This window comes from Penicillium roqueforti (assembly GCF_015533775.1).
Source record: "Penicillium roqueforti strain LCP96 04111 chromosome Unknown scaffold_15, whole genome shotgun sequence".
Lineage (NCBI taxonomy): Eukaryota > Fungi > Ascomycota > Eurotiomycetes > Eurotiales > Aspergillaceae > Penicillium > Penicillium roqueforti.
Genome location: NW_024067579.1, coordinates 432,141 through 451,104, shown reverse-complemented (window position 1 = coordinate 451,104; position 18,964 = coordinate 432,141). Strand labels below are relative to the sequence as shown.

The following is an 18,964-nucleotide window of genomic DNA, read 5'->3' as shown; positions in this document are numbered from 1 at the left end:
CTTTATCGGCCCGTACACGAAACAAGTCGAGTCCTGATTAGGACAAGTGGTAATTTATTGGCCACTTATAGGTAGTTAAAATTTCCAGCTAGCTATATATGGCCTAGTGTTGTCTCGGGTACAGGCCGAGAAACAAAGTGTGAACTGTATGCATAGGGTATAAACCTCATTTTATCAGGCTGGCTTCGTAAATGACGCTGTATATCGCACATATCGCAGTCATCGCGTTACTTTGTCTGCGGCCAGGGCGCTGATCTGAATGACGAGGTGGCGCCAACACCCGACGATCATTCATCGGATAATAAATTTGCGCGATAAATTTGCGCACTCAGTTTACAAATGAAATTTGCGATATATGAGACTCGACTGAAATAAGCCTTGCTGTAATTCCGTTGACATAGTATTGGGCATTGAGAATTTGCGAAGCACTGCCACAATGTCCATGGAATTCTGGTGCGGTACATTGATTCAATGATTCCGCTTCCGCTTACATCAATGTGAACTGAAGCCTGAAGGTCAAGCCACACACGGAAGGGTAAAGCAACCAATATATAATTGATATAAATACGGCTGGTCGTTCTCTCGCTAGTAATCAGTAAAACATTTAACGAATATTCCAATGAACATGCTTCTCAAAAGCCTCTTTCTCCTTGCTGGAGCCCAGTCCGTCTTTGCTAAATGCAAATGCGTATGTTATTCTATGATGATGGATCTGTATACTGCAAATTATCTAATCCAAGTTGAAATAGACACCAGCAGACGATTGCTGGCCATCAGCCTCGAAATGGACTTCTCTCAACTCTACGGTGGAAGGAAAACTTCTTCAAAACCAGCCTCTCGCCAAAGCATGCTATCACGGCCCTGGATACAGCGCTAAAGAATGTCAACGCATTGCTTCAAATTGGACAAATGAATTCTGGATCCCGGAATCTCCAATCGGATATAGCTATCCACTCGTTGATACGTGCCCCCCAATCAACGCTTCGGTAGCCGCGTATCCGTTGTGCGAGCTAGGAACTTCTCCCGCGTATACCATCAAGGCTACCAAGGCCGATGACGTCGCTGCTGGCATAAGGTTTGCCAAAGAGAACAATGTGCGACTCGTTATCAAGAATACTGGGCATGACATCTCACAGCGGTAAGGTGGACTTTTAATCTTTATATAAGTATCTTATGACTGACGATGAAAATCATGATAGATCGCAAGGATACGGCAGTTTGTCGATCTGGATAAAGCATATCAAAGGCGGGCTTCATTTTCATAAGACATTCAATTATTCGGAAGGAAACTGCCCATCTAATTGGACTGGAAGTGCGATCACTATCCAGGGTGGATATGTGTGGAAGGATGTCTACAGTTTCGCCTCTAAACACCGCCATGTCGTTGTTGGAGGAGGTGACCCTGTAAGTCCACATCAGTTTGAATGAAAACTCAAGCAATGCAATCTCACTAACACAACGCAAGACCGTCGGATGCATTGGCGGATTTCTTCAGGGAGCAGGTCATGGTTCCCTCAGCCACGAATTCGGACTAGCAACAGATCAAGTCCTTGAATACAAAGTTGTCCTTGCGTCAGGAGAGCTTGTAACGGCGAACGCATGTCAGAACTCCGATCTCTTTACTGCCCTCAGAGGAGGAGGGGGAGGTACATATGGTGTTGTCATATCAGCTACCATCAAGACGTATCCTACTCGTCCAACCCTTTACCATGACCTGACTATTGCGGATTTGGGCCACAATACCTCTGCAGTCTTGCAGGCCACGGCTCGAATGGCCTCGAAATATCCTGCAATTGTTGATGAAGGGTTCGCCGGTACTGCTTTCCTCACCCGGAAGTATGAATCTTGGGTATACAGCGCTCCCTTCATCAAGTTCCTCGCGAATGATTCAATTGAAGCGATCAATCACGCAAAAGATCTGATGAACCGAGTGATTATTGATGATCTGCTTCCTGGAAATGGAACGGATTACCTGGTATCATCTAAATGGTCTACTCATCCTTCGTGGGCCGCATGGTATGCGTCGACGCACCACACGTCCGCAGGTAATAATCAACCACTCATGGCATCGAGATTCTTCGCCAAAGATTCTTTATCCGGCAAAGAACAACAGCTATATGATTTGCTTCAAATTTTGACCACCGAGGTCGGAGAAGGGGTTCATACTGCAAACAACACTGTGCTCCTGAATATCGTTGCCGGTGGAAAAGTTCTCAACAATGTGCCATATACCTCTGTGAATCCAGCTTGGAGGAAAGCCTATCTTCTGTTACAAGGAATAGATATGTGGCCGGCAAATGCGGGTTCGGAGGAAATTCAAAAAGTTAAGGAGGAACTCACTAAAAGGAAGTTAGCAGCCATGAAAGCTTTGGCTCCTGCGACGGGAACTTATCTGAATGAGGCCGACCCGTATGATCCGGACTGGAGGAAGGACTGGTTCGGCGATAGATATGACCAACTTCTGTCGATCAAGAAGAAGTACGACCCAGAGGGTGTGTTTTGGTGCTGGCGATGCGTGGGCAATGAAGGCTGGGAAGAGGTGACGGGCGGTGCATTGTTTGGACCTTTGTGTCAAGCGAACTAACAATCATCTGTACTACTATGTTGAGTATTGTCATTATGTTTTTCCTCCTTTCCCTTCTTTCCCTTCTTGCTCTCTTCATGCACTTTGCTTTAGAGGCAACCCCTATATTCTGCACCCGTAGAGTTATATACATCTTGTCCAATAAATGCTTTAACACGAAGCAAAATCAAAATTCAGGTCATTGTACAACATATTTTCATCAAAATCCATTATCGTGGACCAGTCAAAAACGAAATCTTCAGCGCTAAAAGAATTTGGTATTGGCTCAGTAGACCACAAATTCCCCGAATCTAGGGAATTATCTTCAAAGGTACTCATGCTTGGCCCTTCTGCTGAGCCATCAGACACAGTTAGCGGCACCGGGCCAGCTTTTCCAAGATCGCTTTCTTTCTTCAGATCTCTCATGATATCAATGAATGCCATCATGACTTTAGTGCTGGCGGCAAACACGCAACCGCCAGCAAAAGCAGCTTCAATCGATTTTCCAGGCGAGGCAACCATGTTACCAAGTCTTTTAGCACACTCTGCAAGAACCAAGACTTGGTGGTCGGCATTTTCTCTCATCTTTCCAGTTAAGTTCTTGACATTGATGCTGTTATTCTCCACGATGGATCTGGAAAAGGCGAGTATATCGAGAACGATATCCCGGAATGGAGCTTGAAACTGTATGCCATCAAGTTTTAAATCTGTGCCCTTGATGAACATTTCAAGCACTGCGAGTAGCCGATCGGGGAAGGGACGCCCAAAGCGTGAGATGAATGTCACAATTTGAATGCCGAGATCATCAGAAGTATTGCTCATAGCATCCGAGAGTTTGGCGCCCATTTGACTAGCTTCCTGGATATTTATATCGGAATCACTTGAGAAGCTGCTGTTTGAGGCTCTGGACCGAAGGATCATGATGTGAAGAAGCGCAATTCCATATGATCGTCCTATTACTGCATGGAATCGATATTCCAGCAAAGAACGAGCAGCCCTTACCTCCTCGGGCGGCCCTGACTGAGCCGTATTTGACAGTGCCCAGTCACAGAATCTGATCTGTTCAAGACACTTTTGTTCAGTCTCGTCGACAACATGACATAGTCTTTGTGGATTGGTCCAGTTCTGTTTTGTTGCTTTCAAAGATTCTAGAAGCATATAGCTCGCTGTGGCCCACTGTATCTGGAAAATAATCCTTGGTGAGCAAGGACGATGCCTGAAGACATTTTGATAAACGTGGATATGGGGTGCCATGCGATCCAGCGCTTCTTGCAGTTGATGGACTGGTCTTGACAATAGTCCATCTAGAATGATATCCTGGGTGAAGATTTTCATTCCTTGCAAAGAATCTGTAATTCGATGTTCAAATTCCTCATCACTCATGGATGGTATATCTGCAAAGCTTAGATTGAGTTGCGAAGGTAGCATCTCTAATTTTTCAGCGACTTTGAAAGCTATATTGAGATATAGGGTCGACTTGATCGCTCTGTGTGCAGTATGTTGAGATACTCCCACGGTGGTTGGCCTGTAATCAGCCAAGATAATACAGACAACAACAGAGTCGCAGTGAGTGGGAGGGGAAAAGATAAACTCTTGCCCATAGGATGAAATAGCCAGCTGAAGGTTCCACTTCAAACGTGGATGAAGCCGGTCAAATTTGCCTGTTGTATCGCATGAGATCAGACAAAGCAATGCGAAGAGCAAATTGGTGCCAATATTAAGTTCGTCGTCTCCCTTGAGACGGTCTCTTATGTCTACTAAGCTTGGCAGACCGGGAATAAAAAACCTATACCAAGCCAGGCTTAAAATACGACATATGTTAGACAAGCAGTCAAGATATCCCAAGGTAACGGCAGGTGCTTACTCCTTGTCGAGACTGCTCGCTATTTCGTGGCTCACCAGCTCTGGGAGAGGAGTCATGCAGCCTGAAGTACTCCGAGGAATTGTAGCACCAAATATTCGGTCTTTGCCCAAGGCCGAGGCAAAAAAGTGTTGAAATTCAATGACAGACTCAAACACCGTCTTGTCAGCCACTGCACGTATTTCTTGAGTGGTTTCTGGACTCGTCGTCGACTCCGAGGGCGAGTAGTCCTTGATCAGAGAGTTGCCAGGTTGTTCATTTTGCGTAGCTGAATGACAGTGGGCAGAATTTGACTTCCGACCTGACTCATTTTCACCGCGCTTGAAGGATGGACGACCCAAAGTCGAACGCTCAATAACGCATCCAAGACCGAGGCTGCGGCAACGTTCGCAGGACTTTTCCGGGGGTTGTGGAGAGCCAAGAGGACCCAGCTCGTTTATATCTGGCAGATTACATTTGATTTTCCTGGACCTGCAGCCTTGACAAAGCAAGCGAGCATATCGGCCCCTGCTTCCACGTTCGGGTTTTGAGTTGGACATGTCAGCTTCACGATTGCAGTCGGGAAGTTGTTGAGCAACTAGTAGAGACTATTCAACCATCAAGCACCAGGACTCCGCCGAAGGAGAAATAAAAATGGGGCGCCTATGTTCTTCTGTGCGGGGAAGTCAAGTGGCGAAGTCCTCGAGCTCTTGTCAGTTCGGCCCCCACGTCGATTTGTCAGGAGTGACGATCATCGCGATCGAATCAGATTGTATTCAACTTGGTGTCAGACAGGAACAAACCCTTTATGCTTCTTACTAGATATTGGCAAGCGATCAGTCTATCAATGGGACATTGGCTAGGCTAGTGACAGGTTTTTAGAGCTTACTCCTCACTAAAGTGGCAGACGAATTCCTGGAGTTGTGGTAACGGGGCAGTGACTCTTTATTAGGTATATCGACAATGAAATAGAAGAAAGTTCTTAAGCTCTTTCGATGCATTGCATTCCTGTATGTTTCGATGACTGTCACGCCACACTTTTGTTAATAGAAGAAAAAGAGCGTGTGGATAGCATGAAGGGTTGGTTGTATTGGCGAAAGAATAAGCTACAAGCAAGAAGGAGCCAAGACTCTTAGCTCGGCGCCGAACCGAATTTCGTACTATGTTATTCGGCGCCGAACCCAGCTTCACCCCCCCGAGATCATGAACTACAATCAATTATTTATAAGTCTGCCCTTTTCCATTCATATTTGTTAATTTAGATCAATTGCAAAGATACCCTTGCTTCAAGTTCAACCACTGTCGTATTATACAATGATTCGATCGATAGAAAAGCAGCTCGACCAGGAAGCTACCACCGAGAAGCCCTCGGAGGTCAAGAAAGATGAGACTCATTTACCAACGGGGACCCGGCTGCTAGCTATTATTGTTTCTATTCTGTTCGCTATGTTTTTGGTTGCCTTGGTATGAATGTTGCATTCTCTATTGCCCATGTAGATATATACTAACAAGACATTGAACACTATAGGATCGCACCATCATTGCTACAGCAGTTCCTCGCATTGCAAACCAGTTCAATTCCCTAGACGACCTCAGTTGGTATGCGAGTGCATATCTGCTGACAAGTTGCGCCACGCAGCTATCTTGGGGCAAGGTGTACACCTTCTACTCGACCAAGACCATCTTCCTGATCGCGATCCTCATTTTTGAAGTCGGATCGGCCGTCTGTGGTGGCGCCCCTAACTCTGATGCCTTCATTGTCGGCCGTGCGATAGCCGGGATTGGATCAGCTGGCATATTTTCCGGCGCGACAGTGATAATCGCACAGATCGTGCCGCTGGCCAAAAGGCCCATGTATGTCGGGCTGATGGGGTCGACTTTTGGTATTTCCTCAATCATCGGACCTTTGATGGGTGGTGCGTTCACAGACAACGTGACATGGCGTTGGTGCTTCTATATCAACTTGCCCATCGGCGGTTTCACCATGGTCATCTTGTTCCTTTTCCTGGCCGTCCCCCACAAGCCCCAACCATGCACCTGGAAGCAACAAATCCTCCGCCTCGATCCCCTGGGCAGTGTGCTATTCCTGCCCTCTGTCATCTGCTTCCTGCTCGCCCTGCAGTGGGGCGGTATAACCTATCCCTGGAGCAATGGGCGCATCATCGCGCTGTTCGTCATCTCAGGGACACTGATGATTGCCTTTGTCGGTGTGCAGATCCGGCTCAAGAAAGACGCAACAGTGCCGCCTCACATATTAAACCAGCGGAGCATCATCAGCGGAGTAGTATTTTCCCTGTGTGTCGGTGGAGGACTAATCTCTATGCTGTACACGCTCCCACTCTGGTTCCAAGGCGTGCGCGGCACATCAGCTGTGAAATCCGGCATCGACACAATTCCCATGGTGCTGGCGCTCGTTGTCGGAGCCATACTCTCCGGGTCAATCATCACCGCAACGGGATACTACGTCCCGTGGATGTTTATTGCGGCGGTGTTCATGTCGACGGGCGCAGGGTTGATGACAACCTTCAAGGTGGACACCAACCACTCCGCCTGGATTGGATACCAGGTGTTGTTTGGCATCGGTATCGGCACAGGAATGCAGCAGCCCTCCATGGCGGCGCAGACTATTCTCCCTATGGATGAGGTCGCCATTGGTGTCTCGCTGATGTTCTTCGCGCAGTCTCTCGGCGGAGCTGTCTTTATCGCTGTTGCTCAGTCGCTCTTCCAGAATTACCTCGGTGCAAACCTACCCCACATTCAGGGGATTGATGTGGCCAAGATTATGGCGGCTGGGGCGACAGGTCTGTCGAATGCTGTCCCTGCTACCAAGTTGAGCGAGGTTCTGGCGTTATACAATGATGGCCTCCAGCGGTCGTTCATTGTCGCCCTGGCGGTGTCCTGTCTGATGATCGTCCCCGCGCTGACGATGGAATGGAGGTCAATCAAAAAGGAGAAATCCGCTGCCACGGCTGCTTGAGAAGGAGTATTATTAAGTGAGTATAGTATATATTATGTAGATGTTAGCCCCTGAGGTAAGAGGTAGGAATATAATACTTTAATTATAAAGTCAAGATGATCCATGGATGCCCTCACCTTAATTTGACCTAGACATCCTTTGTGATTGGACGAAATTGACGACAGTGGCAATTTAGGCAAATTCCTGAGCGAATCAGAGCTGACAAACAGCTACATACCTTGTCTCAATAACCATATTTCCACAGTGTAATGAGCTTGAGAATGTAGCTAGTATGCTTCGAGTGTAAAGAGCAAAAATCAGAGGTGTCAGGAAAAGGGAAAGAACCAAGTTTTGCCGATCAAACCAACTTTTCCTCCACACAACACCCCGTCTGTTCAACACAGAGCAATGTCACTGGTGCAGCATGTTTCCGCTATTGACGGTATTGATCGCGAACTTGAACCAGACCTAGTCGATGACTGCGATTTCGTTCCCATTCGCCGGAAAATCAGCTACGATGTCATCCAGCCTCCGAGCGACGCGATCCCGGTCGCAGAAACGCGCCCTGGAACACCAGCGTACAAACATTCCACCACAAAGAGAATTGGTATGTCCTCTTCAGCCCAGTGTAAGACAAACAGCTAACAACTTTCAGCCCAGGTTGCTGTCACCGTGATCGCGTGTTGGAGTGCGTCGGGAATCGTTTTTGGCTTCGCGGCGCTCAAGCCTGTCCTCGTCGAGGAAGGCGTTTACCATGAACGTTGCACTCCTGCTGAAAAGGTTGAAGGGCTTGAGCTTTGCGCACAGCAGGACCTTGGGTATGCTTGTTGCACAGTGTTGCACAGACTCCCGGATATGTGCTTGCCACTAATCAAATGCTAGACTCAACCTGTTCTTCACTATTGCTTCGATAACAGCAAATGTCTCCGCTCTGCCAGTTGGGACAGTTTTGGATCGATGCGGATCACGTATCTGCTGGTTCATTGCTTGCCTGCTTCTTGCCATCGGCGCTGTCATCATGGCCTTTGCGTTCCATGAACCCGGCTTCGATGGCTACATCGCGGGGAACTTCTTCCTCGCTCTGGCTGGCACCTTTTTATTTGTCCCCTCGTTCCAAATTGCAAATGCGTTCCCTAAATATGCAGGTTCGATCGTCGCGCTGGTGACTGGTGCATTCGATGCCTCTGCTGCTGTGTTCCTCTTCTACCGGCTCGTCTATGAGAAATCGGGCAGATCCTTCACCCCGGACAAATTCTTTTTGGGCTATCTGATAGTCCCCGTATGTATTTTCATCGCGCTGGTGACGATCATGCCAGTGCGCGATTATGTCTCGACTCTAAACTTGCAGAGCAAGTTAGAAAAGGCCGAAGACGCTACACGCGACGTCCACGACTCCGACGATGAAATTGAGAGCACGTCGGAGCTAAACCGGGTGAGGAAACGTCGGGCGGAGCGGAGAAAGAAAAAGCTTCGCCAGATCGATGCGGTGCTTGGTGATAGAGATGAAAGGCAGATGCGTGCGGAACGAGAAGAAGATCGCCAGCAGACGAGTTGGGTGTGGGGTGTGTTGCATGGCCTGCCGGCACATAAACAGATGGCAACGCCGTGGTTTATCCTGATTACACTGATGACTGTTTTGCAAATGATTCGCATGAACTACTTTATTGCCACGATTCGCTCGCAGTATGAGTACATGCTCGAATCGATCGAGGAGGCAAATAAAATAGGTGCCTTTTTCGACGTCGCACTACCGGTCGGGGGCGTTCTCTTCACGCCGGTGATCGGCTTTCTGCTTGATCGCCTTAGCGTTCCAACGATGCTGGGGCTGATTGTGCTTTTCACTACGGTCATTGGTGTACTGAACTCCATCCCGGCAGTTTGGGCTGGTTATATGACCGTTTTGCTGTTTGTCTTGCTCCGGCCTCTCTATTACTCGGCCATGTCGTATGCTGCTTTTCCCCCCCTGCCAAATTCTACTTACTAATCCTTGGTTCTAGTGATTATACTACAAAAGTATTCGGCTTTGCCACATTTGGGCGTGTGTACGGTGCCATTATTTGCCTCTCCGGAATCGCAAACTTCTCTCAGTACGGGCTCGACGCATTGACGCATCATACGTTTGATGGAAACCCAATTCCAATCAATGTTGTCTTGGCAATCGCGGGATTCATTGTTGGAACATCACTCGTAATCTTTGTTTTCGTGTCTGTGAGGCAGCTGAGGGAGAAGGGTCGGGTGGATGAGGAAGAACGTGAGAGACTCCTTTTAGAAGAGGATGAAGAAGAGGACGAATACGAGGATGATGGAAGCTACCTTTAATCAGCTTAGCATTTTAGGATCGAACCGAGGTGTAAAAAAAGAATTTAATTGACGATAGTAAGGTCAATACTTTTTATCCACCGTCTATAATCAGGCTCCGTGTCTTTATAGCAACTTTATAAGGTGGATATCCATCCACCACGTGTGTCAAATGACAGATTCGTCTATAGTGGGCTGTATTAAGAACCAACCGCTTGCCACAGAACTTGGATATACCTAGGTTATCCATGCATGGTGATGATATCACCATACACGGCGCTATCTATCTGCCGGCAGAAGACCAGGATCATACTAGCATGACCAGGATTATATATACTTTTCTACATGGCAAGTTATACTTTCGGATTCTTCGAGCTTCGACGTATCAAGAGAGATGGAATATTAAGGTTCCTCATAACCAGGTGGCACTTCCTGACCCGCCGACGAGTACGAGATCAGCCTCGGAATATCCCCCTACTCAGCTTGAAATTTTAGAAACAAGTCAGGAGGGGCCCGGTTGATTTTCCCGCTAACAATGACAAAGTACGTGAATCAAAAGTCAAGAAACCCTAACCAAGAAACATTGGCAACAAACCACATACAGAACAGATCATCTCGAGTCCCACAAGTGACATCTCTGCCCAACAATCAGACTAAAGCACCAAACGAAAGAGGGGATCAAAGTGCATCACGTAGTCAACGCACCATTTGCCAAGTTGCCAAGTACCTTCCCCCGCATTTCTTCCCCATCGCCCCCGGATTATCTCCCAAAGCAGCCGCCACCGATGCTAACCAGCTCAATGCGTAAGAGATAACTCGTACAGTTTGTCCACAGTGGGGTGATTACCCCCTCATTTGTTTTTCGGACGATATTGCGGCGTATTCCCTTGCTATACGACAATTGTGCTCGTCCCGAGGCACTTGGCCACTTTCTGTCGGCTATTGCGATCTCGATTGTCTTGTTTCTTGGGGAATTTCCTGGGCAGCTTGAAGCGGGTTGCAATAAGCGAGCGGCGATCTTGAATGGCTGGTTTAGGAATGGTTGGTTTATTGTGCGGTGTGTTTCTACTTGGATATATAAATTCTTGATCCTTGTCGTTCTGTAAGATAAGGCCGCAGATTTGTCTTCTATTTCTGGCCCAAGACAATTGAATTCTTTTTTCTTGCTGTCCCCTGCATCTTATCTTTCTATTAAATATCCCAATTCAATTCAGAATCAGCATGGGGACAATGACTCCCATCGATGAGAAACTACCTGCTGATCACCGCATCGAGGACATCGTGGGGAAGAGCCTTCCCAGCGACGATGACGATGAGTTCACACCGCAGGAGCAGAAGAAGATTATTCGGAGAATTGATCTGCGTCTGGTGACAATGACTGGATTAGCTTATTGCATCTCGCTCATGGACCGGACGAATTTGAGCATGGCCGCCGTTGCAGGGTAAGACTACAATCATCGAGGAGACCGTGTTCAAAAATGGCTGACCCATGGAAAGATTGAAAAAGGAATTGCGATTGGACATAGGGGAGCGCTATGTATGTTCAAACAAACGAGTTCCATTTCTCGGAGGGCGAAGGGCTAACTTCTGAATAGTCCATTGTCGTCCTGATGTTCTTTGTGCCCTATATTCTCTTCCAACCACCGATGACCGTCATCATTCGAAAAGTTGGCCCAACTTACTTCCTGGGCTCGATTATTCTATGCTGGGCGGGGATCATGATTGTAAGGGATTTCTGCCTTCTCGACGTCAAGACTTTGGGTTGCTGACCGACGCAGGGGATGGGATTCGTCCAGGACTGGGGCGCGTTGGTTGGAACGCGTGTGCTTTTGGGTGTGTTGGAAGCTGGTTACTTTCCTGGCTGCGTCTACTTGCTGTCTTGCTGGTATACCCGATGTAAGATAAATGGCCGAAAGGAATATCTCCGAGCGACTGCACAGTACTGACTCTTCAAAGATGACGTCCAAAAACGATTCTCCGTTTTCTATCTCATTGGATGTGTTGCTTCTGCGTTGGCGGGTATCCTTGCGTTTGGTCTGATGCAATTGAACGGAAAGCAAGGCCTGACCGGCTGGAGATGGATTTTCATCCTTGAGGGAGTGGTATGGAGAGTTGGGTCAACCCAAAAAAAAAACCAAGCTAACAAAAAATATAGATCACCGGCTGTATTGGCATCCTATGCTTTTTCTTCCTCGTCGATTTCCCCGACCGCGCACACAAGTCCTGGAACTTCCTAAACGAGAGGGAATGCGCATTCATCATCCGTCGCATCAATAAGGACAGAAACGATGGCGATATGGAGGCCTTCTCTCTCAAAAAGTTCCTCAAACCGGCAGTGGATCTTAAGATCTGGGGGTTTGCCATGATCTTCTTGTGCGTTCCCTTTTCAAGCAGACCCGATTACTGCTAACCGCATCCCAGCTGTCTCACTACCGTCACTTACGCCATCGCATATTTCCTGCCCATAATCCTCATGTCCGGGATGGGATACGGCGTCGGCCAAGCCCAATGCCTTGTCGCGCCGCCTTACGGGTTCGCAGGAATCGTCATGTACGCCACGGCCTGGGTTGGCGACAAGTACCACATGCGCGCCCCGATTCTCATTTTCAACGCCTTGCTCGCGATAATTGGCCTGCCGTTAATGGGCTTCGCTAAGAGCGATGCCGTCCGCTACTTCGGCGTGTTCTTCACTGTTGCCGGTGCCAATGCTAATATCCCAGCCTGCATGGCATACCAGGCGAACAATGTGCGCGGACAGTGGACACGTGCTTTCTCCAGTGCTACACTGGTGGGCTTTGGAGGCCTCGGTGGTATCGTGAGTAGCTTGGTGTTTCGGGAACAGGACGCACCCGAGTACCGACCCGGAATGTATGCCGCTATTGGGTACGTTGTCCCTCCTGTCTCAGATTATTTTCGTGTACTGACTTTGTTTCACCAGGTGTAACATTCTCATCGTCCTGCTAGTCCTGGGATTGAGTCTGTGGTTCCGGATCTGTAATAAGCAGGCGGACCGGGGAAAGCGGGTCATTGAGGGTGATGCAGCCTTCCGATATACGATTTGAGCCCGAAGAAATATTCTGTCCTAGGCGGGATTGAGATAGTAATGAAAGCAGGCCTTTTTTATTTTTAGTATGTCGTATTCTCCCAAACGACCATAAACCGAAGCTCAAGGAAAGCTATGAGACCATCGGAGCTTCCCCTTCGGTGGGGAATTCGTGGAGTAACGTAGATCAATGGCCCGTGACTTCCCCGACGGGAAACCGGCTAGTTGCTCCGAGCAGAAGGCGGTCAGTGGTCAAGCTGGGGCCAGTGGCAAATAGTGGCAGCTGCGATTGGTCAGATAAGAAATGTTCTTATAATTTCTTATCGCCGCTGTACGTTTCCCGACAGGTTCTCCGTCATCGGACGATCGGACAGGGAAAGGAAAGAGGCGTGGGCAATAAATATTAATTTCTGGAGCTGTGGCTCTTTTTGTCTTCTTCTTCATCCTCCTAACTCATTGATTCACTGATTTACTTGTGGATGTGTTGAGTGCTTTCCCTAAAGCCCTCATTATCCTCCGGTCTCAGTATGGCGGCATCACTATTCGCCCTCCGCGGCGGCCGCCAGCTTGCTCTGCGGTCGCGTGTTCGTGTGCCTTCAATTGCCCGATCTTCATTGTCACCATTGAACACTCGGAGACCATTGACTACTTCTCAGCCTGTGCCTCGTCGTGCTGTTCATACTAGCTCCGTCTCCGACAATGGAGAGATCCACCCCAAGGATATCTTCCAGCCTCTCGATACCTTCCCTCGCCGCCACATTGGCCCCTCCCCGGACGCCGCGGCAGAGATGCTCGCCGTGCTCGACCCGCCGGTGGGATCCTTGGATGAATTCGTGAAGCAGGTCCTGCCCGCAGACATTCTCTCCACGAAGGACCTCAAGGTCTCCGAGCCCCATGCCGATATCAGCCTGTACCGCTCCAGTGAGCTGGGAGGTTTGGGAGAAACCGATATGCTCAAGCTGCTGGACACCTACCGGAAGCAGATTGATATCTCCGGCAAGACTTATATTGGAACCGGCTACTACCCCACCATTGTGCCTCCGGTTATCCAGCGCAATGTTCTCGAGAACCCTGCCTGGTACACTAGCTACACACCCTACCAGCCCGAGATCAGCCAGGGCCGTTTGGAGTCTCTGCTGAACTTCCAGACCCTGACTGCTGATCTGACTGGTATGGCCTTTGCCAATGCCTCCGTTTTGGACGAAGCCACCGCCGCTGCCGAGGCTATGACCATGTCCTACGCCACAATGCCCACTTCCAAGCAGAAGAAGGCCGAGAAGTCCTTCGTTGTGTCTCACCTCTGCCACCCTCAGACTATTGCAGTGATGAAGTCCCGCGCCGATGGATTCGGAATCAACCTCGTGATTGGAGACATCTTGGCCGATGACTTCAAGATCGTCAAGGACCAGAAGGACCACTTGATTGGTGTACTTGCCCAGTACCCCGATACCGAGGGAGGTATCTACGACTTCCAGGCTCTGGGTGACTCTATCCACGGCCAGGGTGGTACATTCTGTGTAGCCACTGACCTGCTGGCTTTGACCGTTCTGAAGGCCCCCGGCGAGTTTGGTGCTGATATTGCGTTCGGAAGTGCCCAGCGTCTGGGTGTTCCCATGGGTTTTGGTGGCCCCCACGCCTCATTCTTCGCCTGTGCTGACAAGTACAAGCGCAAGGTGCCAGGTCGTGTCGTTGGTGTATCCAAGGACCGCCTTGGTAACCGGGCTCTGCGCCTGGCTCTGCAGACTCGCGAGCAACACATTCGCCGCGAGAAGGCTACCAGCAACATTTGCACTGCTCAGGCTTTGCTTGCTAACATGACTGCCATGTATGCTATCTACCACGGCCCTGCTGGCCTCAAGGCCATTGCCCAGCGTATCATGTCCATGACGTCATTGCTGCGCGAGAAGCTTGTCAGCTTGGGCTATGATGTCCCTGTCCGCTCTAACAGCGCTGACGGTGGCGTTGTGTTTGACACTTTGACCATTGAACTGCCCAGTGCTGCGGAAGCTGATGCCATTATGGCCGAGGCCCGCGCTGCCTCTGTCTACCTCCGCCGTCTGGGTGGAAACAAGGTTGGTCTCTCTCTTGACGAGACTGTTGGCCGGGATGAGGTGAAGGGCATTTTGAATGTCTTTGCCGCTCACAAGTCTGCCTCTCCCGTCGAGGTTGATGGTACTCTTGGTCTCGCCACTATTCCCGCCAGCCTTGAGCGTACCTCCTCTTACCTGACCCACCCAGTCTTCAACACCTACCACTCCGAGACTGAGATGCTCCGGTACATCCACCACCTCGAATCGAAGGATCTTTCCCTGGCCCACTCCATGATTCCCCTCGGATCTTGCACCATGAAGCTCAACGCTACCACGGAAATGATTCCCATCTCTTGGCCCGAGTTCTCCCAGATTCACCCCTTCATGCCTGCCGAGCAAGCCAAGGGCTACACAAAGATGATTGACGATCTGGAGCGCCAGCTAGCTGATATCACCGGTATGGCTGAGGTTACTGTGCAGCCCAACTCGGGTGCCCAGGGTGAGTTCGCCGGTCTTCGTGTTGTCAAGAAGTACTTTGAGGCCAAGGGTGATGCCAAGCGCAACGTGTGCTTGATCCCTGTCTCTGCTCACGGTACCAACCCCGCTAGTGCTGCCATGGCTGGTATGCGCGTTGTGAGCATCAAGTGTGACACCAAGACCGGTAACCTCGATCTGGAGGACCTGAAGGCCAAGTGCGAGAAGCACAAGGACGAGTTGGCTGCGTTCATGATCACCTACCCCAGCACCTTCGGTGTGTTCGAGCCCGGTGCCAAGGAGGCCTGTCGCCTGGTGCACGAGCACGGCGGCCAGGTCTACATGGACGGTGCCAACATGAACGCCCAGATCGGTCTCTGCTCGCCCGGTGAGATTGGCGCCGATGTGTGCCACTTGAACCTCCACAAGACCTTCTGTATTCCCCACGGTGGCGGTGGCCCCGGCGTGGGACCCATTGGTGTCGGCGAGCACCTGCGTCCCTTCCTGCCCTCGCACCCAATCAGCGAGTACCTGCAGTCCAAGCGTGGCGACACCTTCTCCCCTCCCATCTCCGCTGCTCCCTGGGGCAGTGCCAGCATCTTGCCCATCACCTTCAACTACATCAACATGATGGGCGACCGCGGTCTGACCCATGCCACCAAGATCACCCTCCTCAACGCAAACTACATCCTCTCCCGCCTGAAGCCCTACTACTCGATCCTATATACCAACGAGCACGGCCGCTGCGCACACGAGTTCATTCTTGACGTGCGCCCCTTCAAGGAGACCTCTGGTGTCGAGGCCATTGATATCGCCAAGCGTCTCCAGGATTACGGCTTCCACGCCCCGACCATGTCCTGGCCCGTCTCCAACACCCTTATGATCGAGCCCACCGAGTCCGAGAGTAAGGCTGAACTGGACCGCTTCTGCGATGCCTTGATCTCCATCCGCCAGGAGATCAGCGAGGTCGAGTCTGGTGCCCAGCCTCGCGAGGGCAACGTGCTGAAGATGTCCCCACACACTCAGCGCGACCTGCTCATTACCGAGTGGGACCGCCCTTACACCCGTGAGAAGGCTGCTTACCCGTTGCCTTTGCTTTTGGAGAAGAAGTTCTGGCCGACAGTGACTCGTGTCGATGATGCCTTTGGTGACCAGAACTTGTTCTGCACTTGCGGGCCTGTCGAGGATACTGATTAGACAGATCTTGAAAGATCTATGATACCCATGCCGCGCTGATTGCTTTTTTTTATATATGGGGGCTCGTTCTGATGCTTCCTTTTCTCTGTGTATACATTCAACATTTTTTTTATATTGACGGTAACAAAGACTACCTACAGACTACATTCTTGTGAGCGCTGGATCGATTCAACATAATCATCCGGCATCCATGGATACCAAGAACAAAACAATTCAAAGAATAAAAAATATTCTAGACATTCAATTCGATCCAGTGTAAGAAAATCTTTGAAACAATAAGAAGAGTAACAAATCACGACATTCACTAGCTTTATATGTAAACTTGAGGCTTTTGACGGCCTTATCGGTGCTTTGTGACCATACAGTACTGCCCGTCCGTAAATTACACCATCAAAAAAAAACTCACCCGCTCCAAATACCGTATCCTCACCGTATTGCTATCGGAGACGGCCGACCCCCGCCATCCCCAATACTCGCCGTGGCCCTAATCATCCTCGCAACCTACAATCAAGCCTTGAATGCCGCAAAGGAAGCTGAAGAACATTCGAATCAAGCAGGGACAACATCGAAATTCTCCACATCTTGGGTCCACCGTTTCCGGACACCTATCTCAGCCGCTCGCTTGGCAAGAAGTAACCAGAAGACAGATATAAACGTGTGCCTGACCCTCTTTTTTCGCCTTGTTCGTTTCGACTTGGTCTTTCGGTCTTTTTATTTCCACTGTAGAGACTGATCTGCATTTTCATCGATAATATACATCGGTATTCGTGGTCTAGTCCTTTTGGAGAGCGCCATCTGTCCGCAACTTGATCATATCTACGCCAATAATTGGGCCTTTTAAATATCCCGCCAATATGGGATCGCAAACGGACTATGGTTTTACCGTCTATCGTGGCACATTCATTCAAACGGTTCTTTCAGACTCTAGCTCCAAGCCTGAATTGTCTCGCAACCAAGGCGCATTATGGGTCTCTGCTGCTGATGGCCGCATTCAAGGTTGGGACTGGCACGGCAGTGATGAGAATCAGTTCATCGAATTCATGAATAGGAATGGTTGGGTTAATATCGACGCCATTGAGACCCGGGGCCATGATTCGAAGGTCAGAGTGAAGATTGTCACCGCGAGTGAGGAGCAAAATGAGTTCTTCTTCCCCGGATTTATTGGTATGCATCAAATCCAACTTCCTAAACCCTAATCCGGACGGCCAAATCTTAATATTAACTACATCTACCCAGACACCCACATCCATGCCCCACAATACCCCAACGCGGGCCTCTTCGGCTCATCAACACTCCTAGACTGGCTAGAGACCTACACATTCCCAGTAGAGTCCCGGTTCGGGTCACCACCGGACCCAAAAACAGGCCACCAAACCAAAACCGACCCTAAAGACACACCCCTCCTAGCGCAGCAAATCTACGACCAAGTAATCTCCCGCACTCTCTCCCACGGCACAACCTGCGCCTCCTACTACGCAACCAACCACGTCGCCGCCACAAACGCCCTCTCATCGCTCTGCCACACGCGCGGCCAACGCGCCTTCATCGGCCGCGCCTGCATGGACAACCCAGACTTCTGCGTAGACTACTACCGCGACTTCAGCGCCGACGACTCCATCGTCGCAACCCGCCAGACAATCGAGCACATCCACACCCTAGACCCAGAAGGCAAGCTCGTGAAGCCGATCGTCACACCGCGCTTCGCACCCTCATGCACGCGCCCCGCACTACAGGGCCTCGGCGAGCTGGCAGCGAGCTATTCGCCCCCGCTGCACATCCAGACGCACATCTCAGAGAACATCAACGAGCTCGCGCTCGTCAAAGAGCTCTTCCCGGAGGCGGGCAGCTACGCCGCCGTCTACGATAAGTACAACCTGCTCACGCCGCGCACGATTCTCGCGCATGCGGTGCATCTCTCGGCCGATGAGCGGTCTCTGATCCGCGCGCGCGAAGCGAAGGTCTCGCACTGTCCGGCGTCAAATTCGGCGCTGGGGTCTGGGATTTGTCCTGTTAGGACGTTGCTTGATGAGGGGATTACGGTTGGGCTGGGGACGGATGTTAGTGGTGGGTATAGTCCTAGTATTCTTGAGGCGGCGCGCCAGGCTTGTCTTGCTTCGCGGTTGCTGGGTCAATCGGCTGCGTGGCAAAGGGATCATCCTCAGGGTGATGGCTCTGATGGACGGGAGAAATTGTCTGTTTCAGAGAGTCTTTACCTTGCTACGCGTGGTGGCGCGGCGGTTGTTGATATGGCGAGCGATGTTGGTGGGTTTGATAGGGGGATGTTGTGGGATGTACAGCTGATTCGGCTTGGTGGGGTTAAGCTGGTGGAGGCGAGTCCGCTGGATGTTGTTTCTGATGGTAGTTCAGATCTTGTGAAGGCTGGTCCTGTGGGAAATGTTGATCTGTTTGGGACGGAGAATTGGGAGGAGAAGATTCAGAAGTGGGTTTGGAGTGGCGATGATCGGAATGTGAAGGCTGTCTGGGTTGGGGGAAGGTTGGTCCATTCAAGGGTTTGAGCATTGTCTATGTGTTTTTCTTAGATCTTTTTCTACATATGATATCT

The 18,964-nt window shown here is 50.1% G+C and overlaps 7 protein-coding genes across 7 annotated transcripts; 6 read left to right on the top strand and 1 right to left on the bottom strand.

Annotated features, from left to right (window-relative positions):
* Positions 1 to 625: 625 nt before the first annotated feature.
* LCP9604111_6035 (FAD-dependent oxidoreductase) lies at positions 626 to 2,584 on the top strand (the record flags this gene model as incomplete). The annotated part of the gene is made up of 4 exons (XM_039073912.1): positions 626 to 688; positions 750 to 1,138; positions 1,200 to 1,404; positions 1,466 to 2,584. The coding sequence occupies 4 exons, from the start codon at positions 626 to 628 to the stop codon at positions 2,582 to 2,584; spliced, it is 1,776 nt and encodes a 591-aa protein (XP_038928070.1).
* A 150-nt stretch (positions 2,585 to 2,734) lies between these two features.
* LCP9604111_6034 (Zn(II)2Cys6 transcription factor domain-containing protein) lies at positions 2,735 to 5,404 on the bottom strand (the record flags this gene model as incomplete). The annotated part of the gene is made up of 4 exons (XM_039073911.1): positions 2,735 to 4,364; positions 4,428 to 5,001; positions 5,207 to 5,221; positions 5,293 to 5,404. 4 exons carry the CDS (start codon positions 5,402 to 5,404, stop codon positions 2,735 to 2,737), a joined length of 2,331 nt encoding a protein of 776 aa, XP_038928069.1.
* A 313-nt stretch (positions 5,405 to 5,717) lies between these two features.
* LCP9604111_6033 (MDR family MFS transporter) lies at positions 5,718 to 7,380 on the top strand (the record flags this gene model as incomplete). The annotated part of the gene is made up of 2 exons (XM_039073910.1): positions 5,718 to 5,867; positions 5,932 to 7,380. The coding sequence occupies 2 exons, from the start codon at positions 5,718 to 5,720 to the stop codon at positions 7,378 to 7,380; spliced, it is 1,599 nt and encodes a 532-aa protein (XP_038928068.1).
* Positions 7,381 to 7,767: 387 nt separating this feature from the next.
* Positions 7,768 to 9,678, top strand: LCP9604111_6032 (putative MFS transporter; the record flags this gene model as incomplete). The annotated part of the gene is made up of 4 exons (XM_039073909.1): positions 7,768 to 7,966; positions 8,015 to 8,177; positions 8,242 to 9,303; positions 9,357 to 9,678. The coding sequence occupies 4 exons, from the start codon at positions 7,768 to 7,770 to the stop codon at positions 9,676 to 9,678; spliced, it is 1,746 nt and encodes a 581-aa protein (XP_038928067.1).
* Positions 9,679 to 10,878: 1,200 nt separating this feature from the next.
* On the top strand, positions 10,879 to 12,719 carry LCP9604111_6031 (putative phthalate transporter; the record flags this gene model as incomplete). Its single annotated transcript, XM_039073908.1, has 8 exons — positions 10,879 to 11,099; positions 11,155 to 11,194; positions 11,253 to 11,381; positions 11,436 to 11,553; positions 11,614 to 11,759; positions 11,813 to 12,030; positions 12,079 to 12,540; positions 12,596 to 12,719. 8 exons carry the CDS (start codon positions 10,879 to 10,881, stop codon positions 12,717 to 12,719), a joined length of 1,458 nt encoding a protein of 485 aa, XP_038928066.1.
* Positions 12,720 to 13,227: 508 nt separating this feature from the next.
* On the top strand, positions 13,228 to 16,401 carry LCP9604111_6030 (glycine decarboxylase subunit P; the record flags this gene model as incomplete). Its single annotated transcript, XM_039073907.1, has 1 exon — positions 13,228 to 16,401. The coding sequence occupies one exon, from the start codon at positions 13,228 to 13,230 to the stop codon at positions 16,399 to 16,401; it is 3,174 nt and encodes a 1,057-aa protein (XP_038928065.1).
* An 854-nt stretch (positions 16,402 to 17,255) lies between these two features.
* LCP9604111_6029 (uncharacterized protein) lies at positions 17,256 to 18,917 on the top strand (the record flags this gene model as incomplete). The annotated part of the gene is made up of 2 exons (XM_039073905.1): positions 17,256 to 17,565; positions 17,638 to 18,917. 2 exons carry the CDS (start codon positions 17,256 to 17,258, stop codon positions 18,915 to 18,917), a joined length of 1,590 nt encoding a protein of 529 aa, XP_038928064.1.
* Positions 18,918 to 18,964: the final 47 nt, after the last annotated feature.